Source organism: Oncorhynchus masou, chromosome 12 (assembly GCF_036934945.1).
Source record: "Oncorhynchus masou masou isolate Uvic2021 chromosome 12, UVic_Omas_1.1, whole genome shotgun sequence".
NCBI lineage: Eukaryota > Metazoa > Chordata > Actinopteri > Salmoniformes > Salmonidae > Oncorhynchus > Oncorhynchus masou.
This window is the reverse complement of record NC_088223.1, coordinates 27,667-37,790: the sequence shown is the minus strand read 5'-3', so window position 1 is coordinate 37,790 and position 10,124 is coordinate 27,667. Positions and strand designations below refer to the sequence as shown.

The following is a 10,124-nucleotide window of genomic DNA, read 5'->3' as shown; positions in this document are numbered from 1 at the left end:
TGAATTTATTACTATTTATTATTATTTATTACTAAATTCATGCGTAGATACCTCGCCAGGTATAACGGTCGTATCGCATCGATAGTTGTTTTTGACGTAAATGAAAACGTGTCAGTTTGTCACTCACGATGAAGTAATAATAACATATTCAACTACTTGGCTACATTGACTCGAATCGAGGTTGTGCCTTAAGATTTTGAGAAAATTAACAACCAATGAATCATTTGTACTTGTGTCAAACTCCGGTCTGGTCTGTTAGGTCTGTTTCGTTAGCGTTCCCGGAAGTCTCGTGATGTAGTACCTCTGGGTTTAGAAACTCTGTGAGTCCAGTTTGAGACCATAGGACTGCAGCGGACGCCCTTTGCGACTATACTGTCAATGGCGAACGATACGGCAACGTCGGCTAGCGGGAGCAAGGAGAAGATGGCAGAGGAAGATACAAATGCAGAGAAATTCAAGGAGAAGGCGAATAATTACTTTAAAGGTAGGATTTCAACCATGTGAAGTTGTCACCGTTATCTTTCAATATGGACAACGTCTGTAAATGATCAAAATCCAGCGCCCTTCATATGGACAACTGTGGATTTGTTTCTAGCACACATGAGACGGTTGCTATGCTAACGCTAGGTAGCTAACGAGCTGAACGGCGCATTGCTTTTAATGGACAGTTGCAGTATATGTTATGCTAACCAACACTATGCTAAGCTAACCAAAAAGTACCTGAGTTGTGTGGTGGCGTTTAGTCGTCAACTCGGGTCTTGTTAAAAAAACAAACACGATCCATTCATATTCCATATAATATTTATAATTGTGTGAAATGATATGATCATCCAGTATGTCGTAGTTTATCTCAAAGACACCAACCAGAATGTATCTAACGTTGTGGGAGAAACTTTTATCACACTGACGTGTGTACACACATCAAGTCATTCATTCCGTTAGCTACTCTAGCTTGCGCTGTTTTGGTTTTCATTTTGACACCCGTCAAAATGTCTTTGGTCGTTTGGAAACAAAACCTGTCTCACCCGAGATATCATTAACTTAACACAGAATAGCCCAAATCACAACAAATGGTTACTAGTAGTAGTTTGGCACGTCGCCGAACATTATGCTTGAGAGATAAGCTAACGTTGGCTAGCTCGCTGCCTTTACTTCTGTAGCTAACAGGGGGATAAACTCTGGTATTTATCTAGCAAATTAAGTAATACAAGCAACGCTGTTATCTTGCAATGTTTAGAGTTACTCGGGATACCACGTCAATAGGTTAAAGTTATTGGCCAGATCATGGTTTATGTTCATGGCAAATCAGAATGTCCAAAACATGAAAGTGCACTGATTGAAACGTCTAACTAGCTACATGGCCATAACTTGATGTGCAAGTGTCTGCACATTGTCATATCAACCATCGAAGTATATTGGTAAATAGATGAGAAAATATGTCAAATTAGACAAGCTGGTCCACTACAGTTCCCTGATATGGTGCCCTGCAACACTACATTACCCTGCTACACTACACTGGTGCACTACAGTTCCCTGTTATGGTGCCCTGCAACACTACATTACCCCCCCCCACACTACATTACACTGGTTCACTACACTGGTACACTACAGTGCCCTGCTATACAACACAGGTACACTACATTACCCTGTAATGCTTCATTACCCTCCCACGCTTCATTACCCTGTTACACTACAGTACCCTGTTACAGTACCCTGCTACACTACACTGGTGCACTACACTACCCTGCTATACTACACTACCCTGTTACAGTACTCTGTTACAGTACCCTGCTATACTACAGAACCCCGTTACAGTACCCTGATACACTACAGTACCCTGCTATACTACAGTACCCTGTTACACTACAGTACCCTGGCCATAGTCTTCTAATTGAGCTTCCTGCTGCTCAGCTTTACACTACTACACACCACCTCTGAAAACTGTCAGGGTGATAAAGAGAGACAGATGGGAGGGGATGCATTATGTCAGATAGATACAAGGTAGAGTTTCTATGGGGTAGCTAGTTACTGTAGTAGAATGAGTTTCTATGGGGTAGCTAGGTACTGTAGTTAGCCTAGCAGGGTTTACATTAGGAAAATGTGGCACTAGACATTTGAACAGCAACATTTAAAAATTTTCCAGAAATTTGATAAATCTGCCAGATCCATATGCATTGGGTCCAAAACCTGATTAGGGCGTCCACCCACGTTGCTCAGAATGACAGAAATCACATTTAGATGATGGTAATTCATATTAACAGAACATGCAAGTCAAGGATGCAATGATGTGAGGTACTTCTTATTAACAAATTTGATGTGCACTTTGAAGATATTAGAATAACTGTCCACATTTACTTACAGCCAACAAGATGATCAGTAACAAACAAATGTCAATCTACTATCCCCCATAGTACATAAGTTTACCTGTTCTTTTGGTCAGCGTGTTGAGAAATATCCTTTTCCAAACAGACTCTGGGACAGTTGTGGGACGATAGATCCCAAATTCATACAACCACTAGGCCAAGGCTACATTAAATAAATGTTAAAAAGCAATGAGTCTGAGGGAACAGATCAGAATGTTTAGCTTAAAATGTTGATAAACTATTATTTCTTCACATTATAACCGCAGTTATGCGCACAAAGCATTAGGCTATGCGCGAATGTTCGTTCCATAATGCACTTAGCGGAAAACACTGTCAAAAAGGCACTGCACCTGCGAGCGGTTTCATGACAGAGATTAAAATATTTACATTTACGTCATTTAGCAGACGCTCTTATCCAGAGCGACTTACAAATTGGTGAATTCACCTTCTGACATCCAGTGGAACAGCCACTTTACAATAGTGCATCTAAATCATTTAAGGGGGGGGGTGAGAAGGATTACTTTATCCTATCCTAGGTATTCCTTGAAGAGGTGGGGTTTCAGGTGTCTCCGGAAGGTGATGATTGACTCCGCTGTCCTGGCGTCGTGAGGGAGTTTGTTCCACCATTGGGGGGCCAGAGCAGCGAACAGTTTTGACTGGGCTGAGCGGGAACTGTACTTCCTCAGTGGTAGGGAGGCGAGCAGGCCAGAGGTGGATGAACGCAGTGCCCTTGTTTGGGTGTAGGGCCTGATCAGAGCCTGGAGGTACTGCGGTGCCGTTCCCCTCACAGCTCCGTAGGCAAGCACCATGGTCTTGTAGCGGATGCGAGCTTCAACTGGAAGCCAGTGGAGAGAGCGGAGGAGCGGGGTGACGTGAGAGAACTTGGGAAGGTTGAACACCAGACGGGCTGCGGCGTTCTGGATGAGTTGTAGGGGTTTAATGGCACAGGCAGGGAGCCCAGCCAACAGCGAGTTGCAGTAATCCAGACGGGAGATGACAAGTGCCTGGATTAGGACCTGCGCCGCTTCCTGTGTGAGGCAGGGTCGTACTCTGCGGATGTTGTAGAGCATGAACCTACAGGAACGGGCCACCGCCATGATGTTAGTTGAGAACGACAGGGTGTTGTCCAGGATCACGCCAAGGTTCTTAGCGCTCTGGGAGGAGGACACAATGGAGTTGTCAACCGTGATGGCGAGATCATGGAACGGGCAGTCCTTCCCCGGGAGGAAGAGCAGCTCCGTCTTGCCGATGTTCAGCTTGAGGTGGTGATCCGTCATCCACACTGATATGTCTGCCAGACATGCAGAGATGCGATTCGCCACCTGGTCATCAGAAGGGGGAAAGGAGAAGATTAATTGTGTGTCGTCTGCATAGCAATGATAGGAGAGACCATGTGAGGTTATGACAGAGCCAAGTTACTTGGTGTATAGCGAGAATAGGAGAGGGCCTAGAACAGAGCCGTTAGAAAATATCCGTTAGAAATGTAGAAAGAGGAGATCTAATAGGTTACTTTGTATCAAGGTAAGACATGCCTCATAATATGTATTTAATTGTTCAGGTTTCAAACAATTTAAGTATATGTTTTCAAAATGTATAGCCTGCTGCCTCCAGCTCTTTGCAAAGTGGTGTGTGACTCGCTGTTGAAACCTGCCTTCTGTTGCTGGTTGAAATGCTGCAGCAATAGCTCCCACTCTGTATGACAGATTTTCCACTAAATGGCTCTGTATCTGTATGTACGGGTGTGATAAATAAGATGCGTAACGAATATACTGTAGCCTACACACATGCCAATTTAATTCCACGAATATATGCAAATTAACCTATAGACAGATGAGCGTGAACGGTCAAATGTATTTACATTGAGTATTTCCATCAGTGAGGATGCTAAAAAGTGTTCTTTTGCGATGGGATTTTTTACTTCTCCCAGACAATTGACCTGCGTCAATTTTATTTACCGATCCAATTTTTTGGGGGGGCAAGCCGAGGTTCCCGTAGCCAAAGTCTACGCCCCTTCGTCGGTGGTTGATCACCCATAGGGTTTCTTCAATTAAGTGTTTTGTTATTTCATGCAAATGTTTTCACTTGAGAAATACTGCACCAAACATCTTAGATGTAAAATTGCGTGACTAAGATCTTGGTAAAAATGAATTACAAATCTTGTATTTTTTTTATTTAAAGAAATGTATAGATTTGTTTTTATTTGTGACCGACCGGCTCGATTCGGGCTTAAAAAAAACTATACTGATATTTCAAATTTTAGCGGCCTTTTAAGCATTCTAGTACAGTTAAATAGTTAACACACACATGGACACAGCAGTCTAAGGCACTGCATCTCGGTGCAAGAGGTATCACTACAGTCCCTGGTTCAAATCCAGGCTGTATCACATCCGGCGGTGATTGGGAGTCCCAAAGGGCAGCGCACAATTGGCCCAGCATTGTCTCGGCCTTCAAAGTTAAGAACAAATTCTTATTTACAGACTTGCCAGAATTTCAACCAGAATTTCTATGAAATGCTGTTTGGGTCAAAAAAGATACACGTCCATGACCCATCTATGTGAAGCAAGCCACAATAAGGATTAGCCACAATCGTTAAATTTGAGGTTAGCCTTCAAAATAAAAGTATGGCATAATTCTACTATTTGTATTCATTTGCATCACTGTCAATGACACTTTTAGTTTGAAGGCAAAATGCAAATTCCACTATTGTGCCTAATCCTTAATGTGGCGAGCTTCAAAACACAAACCAGTCCAGTCGAGCCTCACTAGCCAGGTGAAGCTAGCTGGCTGCTAATAACATTAGCCTTTGGCAACAGGGTTAAGTAGCTGGCTAGCTATTTATTTTCATGAGCTGAAGTTCAATTTCAATAGGTGAACAACTAGTGGCTACCTAGTTAATACTTACAAGGATTCCTAAATCATTGTTAAGAATAGTGAAAACGACTGCAATTTCTACTGGTCATTGTTTTCAGGCTGGTTGTATTGGTGCTAGCTAGGTACCAAGCTAAAGCTAGCTACCCCAGAAGTTGCGGTCAACCAAATAATTCTAATTCGGAACACAAAATCATTCTATAATTGAACTGTGTTATTTGCCTGCAATGACAACAAGCTCATTCCGATGATGCTGTGACACCGCCCCAGACCATGACAGACCCTCCACCTCCAAATCGATCCTGCTCCAGAGTACAGGCCTCGGTGTAACGCTCATTCCTTCGATGATAAATGCGAATCCGACCATCACCCCTGGTGAGACAAAACCGCTACTCATCAGTGAAGAGCACTTTTTGACAGCCCTGTCTGGTCCAGCGACGGCGGGTTTGTGCCCATAGGCGATGCTGTTGCCGGTGATGTCTGGTGAGGACCTGCCTCACAACAGGCCTACAAACCCTCAGTCCAGCCTCTTTCAGCCTATGGCGTACAGTCTGAGCACTGATGGAGGGATTGTGCGTTCCTGGTGTAACTCGGGCAGTTTTAGTTGCCAACCTGTACCTGTACCGCAGGTGTGATGTTCTGATGTACCGATCCCGTGCAGGTGTTGTTTCACATGGTCTGCCACTGCGAGGACGATCAGCTGTACGTCCTGTCTCCCTTTAGCGCTGTCTTAGGCGTCTCACCGTACGGACATTGCAATTTATTGCCCTGGCCGCATCTGTAGTCCTCATTCTTCCTTGCAGCATGCCTTATGCACATTCAGGGACCCTGGGTATCTTTCTTTTGATGTTTTTCAGATTCTGTAGGAAGGCCTCTTTAGTGTTCTAAGTATTCGTAACCATGACCTCAATTGCCTACCGTCTGTAAGTTGTTCGTCTTGAAGACCGTTCCACAGGTGCACGTTCATTAATTGTTTATGGTTCATTGAACAAGCATGGAAAACAGTGTTTAAACCCTTTACAATGAAGATCTGTGAAGTTATTTTGATTTTTACAAATTATCTTTGAAAGACAGGGTCCTGAAAAAGTGCCGTTTCTTTTTTTTTGCTGAGTTTCGGTATGCATGTCAGCTTTGACATTGGTTTTTCACATCGGCGTTAAACTAGACATTGGGCCGATACCGATGTTGACATTTTTAGCTAATATCAGCCAATTCCGATATGTTCACTGATTTATATCGTGCATCCCTACTTTCTACTGTGTGTATGTGTCTTACAGTGGTATACATTACAATGCAACCTTTGAACCATTTTCTAGAGAAAGAGTATGAGAATAAATGTGATGTTGTTTTCTAGAGCGAGACTATGAGAATGCGATCAAATACTACACGGAGGCGTTGGAGCTCAAACCCTGCAGTGCCATCTACTTCTCCAACCGCAGCCTGGCATACCTGCGGACAGAGTGCTATGGCTACGCCCTGGCCGACGCCACCAAGTGTCTGGAGATAGACCAGAACTACATCAAGGGTTACTACCGCCGAGCCACGTCCAACATGGCCCTGGGCAAGTTCAAGGCTGCACTCAAAGACTACGAGACGGTAAGACAGGACAAGGTTAGTCGAGACAGGAAAGTTAAAGTTAGATGACAGGAGACGAGGCTTAAAGGTAAAGTCAGCAAGATGTCATTATTGAGCATGTTTACCTGCACACTAATCATGAGATATTAAACTGAATTATTAGGACATGTAAACACATTAATCAGAGTTATAGCGGTGTTTGGATCTGTGCATGTTCTAGGACAAGCAGTGTACTGATATAGTATTTGAGACTTTATGTAATACTGTCATAGTGTTTATTTGAGACGGACCTTTATGCAATACTGTCTGTATGAGACTGACTTATGTAAAACTATATCAAATTTATCAAACTGATTTATATAGCCCTTCTTACATCAGCTGATATATCAATGTGCTGTACAGAAGCCCAACCTAAAACTCCAAACAGCAAGCAATGCGGGTGTAGAAGCACTGTGGCTAGGAAAAACTCCTGAGAAAGGCCAAAACTTAGAGAGGAACCAGGCTATGAGGGGTGGCCAGTCCTCTTCTGGCTGTGCCGGGTGGAGATTATAACAGAACATGGCCAAGATGTTCAAATGTTCATAAATGACCAGCATGGTCAAATAATAGTAATCACAGTAGTTGACGAGGGTGCAGCAAGTCAGCACCTCAGGAGTAAATGTCAGTTGGCTTTTCATAGCCGATCATTGAGAGTATCTCTACTGCTCCTGCTGTCTCTAGAGAGTTGAAAACAGCAGGTCTGGGGACAGGTAGTACGTCCGGTGAACAGGTCAGGGTTCCATAGCCGCAGGCAGAACAGTTGAAACTGGAGCAGCAGCACGGCCTAGTTGGACTGGGGACAACAAGGAGTCATCATGCCAGGTAGTCCTGAGGCATGGTCCTAGGGCTCAGGTCCAGAGAGAGAATACTTACTTAAATTCACACCGGATAAGACAGGAGAAATACTCCAGATACCGATGATACCCCCGGACAGGGCCAAACAGGCAGGATATAACACCACCCACCCCCATATCATTTTTGGACAAAGTTTCTGATTTTTGCAATGTTAGGTAGATCTGTCCTTGAAACAGATCTGTCCTTAAAAAATCTGTCCTTGAAACAGGGTCCAGAGTAACACAGAGGTCCTTCACAGTTTTATTTGAGATGACTGTACAACCATCAAGATTAATTGTCAGATTCAACAGAAGATCTTTGTTTCTTGGGACCTAGAACAAGCATATCTGTTTTGTCCGCGTTTAAAAGTCGAAAGTTTGCAGCCATCCACTTCCACAGGCTTCTTGCGAGGGCAATTTTGGGGCTTCACCATGTTTCATTGAAATGTACAGCTTTGTGTCATCCGCATAGCAGTGATAGTTAACATTATGTTTTTGAATGACATCCCCAAGAGGTAAAATATATAGTGAAAACAATAGTGGTCCTAAAACGGAACCTTGAGGCACACTGAAATTTACTGTTGATTTGTCAGAGGACAAACCATTCACAGAGACAAAATGATATCTTTCCGACAGATCAGATCTAAACCAGGCCAGAACTTGTCCGTGTAGACCAATTTGGATTTTCAATCTCTCCAGAAGAATGCGGTGATCAATGGTATCCAAAGCAGCACTAAGGTCTTGGAGCACGAGGACAGTTGCAGAGCCTCGGTCTGATGCCATTAAAATATAATTTACCACCTCCATAAGTGCAGTCTCAGTGCTCTGATGGTGTCTAAAACCAGACTGAAGCATTTTGTATATATTGTTTGTTTTCAGGAAGGCAGTGAGTTGCTGCACAACAGCTTTTTCTAATATTTGAGAGGAATGGAAGATTCGATATAAGCCGATTTAGTTTTTTATATTTTCTAGGTCAAGGTTTGGCTTTTTCAAGAGAGGCTTTATTACTGCCACTTTTAGTGAGTTTGGTACACATCCAGTGGATAGAGAGCTGTTTATTATGTTCAACATAGGAGGGCCAAGCACAGGAAGCAGCTCTTTCATTCAGTAGTTTAGTTGGAATAGGGTTCAGTATACAGCTTGAGGGTTTAGAGGCCATGATTATTTTCATCATTGATCAATCAATTCATCATCAAGAGATATAGTACGAAAACACTTGTGTCTCCGAAAGCCTTTTGGAATGGGTCTGTGGACTTTTCCATGTGAATATTAAAGTCACCAAAAATGTGAATTTCTGCTGTGACTACAAGGTCCGACAGGAATGCGTGGAACTCAGTGAGGAACGCTGTATATGGCCCAGGAGGCCGGTAAACAGTAGCTATAAAAAGTGATTGAGTAGGCTGCATAGATTTCATGACTAGAAGCTCAAAAGACGAAAACGTCATTTTTTTTTTGTAAATGATGTTAATGGAATTTGCTATAGTAAATGTTAGCAACACCTCTGCCTTTCCGGGATGCATGGAGGATATGGTCACCAGTGTAACCAGGAGGTGAGGCCTCATTGAACACAGTAAATTCATCAGGCTTAAGCCATGTTTCAGTCTGGCCAATCACATCAAGATTATGATCAGGGATTAGTTCATTGACTATAACTGCCTTTGAAGTGAGGGATCTAACATTTAGTAGCCCTATTTTGATATGTGAGGTATCACGATTTCTTTCAATAATGGCAGTTATGGAGGTCTTTATCCTAGTGAGATTATTAAGGCGAACACCGCCATGTTTAGTTTTGCCCAACCTAGGTCGAGGCACAGACATGGTCTCAATGGGGATAGCTGAGCTGACTACACTGACTGTGGTAGTGGCAGACTACACTGACTGTGGTAGTGGCAGACTCCACTAGGCTGGCTAACAGCCTGCTGCCTGGCCTGCACCCTATTTCATTGTGGAGCTAGAGGAATTAGAGCCCTGTCTATGTTGGTAGATAAGATGAGAGCACCCCTCCAGCTAGGATGGAGTCCGTCACTCCTTAGCAGGCCAGGCTTGGTCCTGTTTGTGGGCGAGTCCCAGAAAGAGGGCCAATTATCTACAAATTCTATCTTTTGGGAGGGGCAGAAAACAGTTTTCAACCAGCGATTGACTCTGCTGTAGAGCTCATCACTCCCCCTAACTGGGAGGGGGCCAGAGACAATTACTCAATGCCGACACATCTTTCTAGCTGATTTACACGCGGAAGCTATTTGCTCTTGGTGATCTCTGACTGTTTCATCCTAACATCGTTGCTGCCGATGTGGATAACAATATCTCTATACTCTCTACACTCGCCAGTTTTAGCTTTAGCCAGCACCATCTTCAGATTAGCCTTAACGTCGGTAGCCCTACCCTCTGGTAAACGGTGTATGATCGCTGGATGATTCGTTTTAAGTCTAATACTGCCGGTAATGGA

At 43.5% G+C, this 10,124-nt stretch overlaps 1 protein-coding gene across 1 annotated transcript in view; it reads left to right on the top strand.

The window, feature by feature from the left end:
• The first annotated feature begins 244 nt into the window (after positions 1-244).
• Positions 245-10,124, top strand: part of LOC135549445 (serine/threonine-protein phosphatase 5-like) — a 35,174-nt gene continuing 25,294 nt past the window's right edge. The window contains exons 1-2 of the mRNA XM_064979413.1: positions 245-484; positions 6,586-6,827. Coding sequence (XP_064835485.1) covers positions 379-484; positions 6,586-6,827 — 348 coding nt within the window. The 5' untranslated portion in view covers positions 245-378. The remainder of the gene's footprint in view (positions 485-6,585; positions 6,828-10,124) is intronic.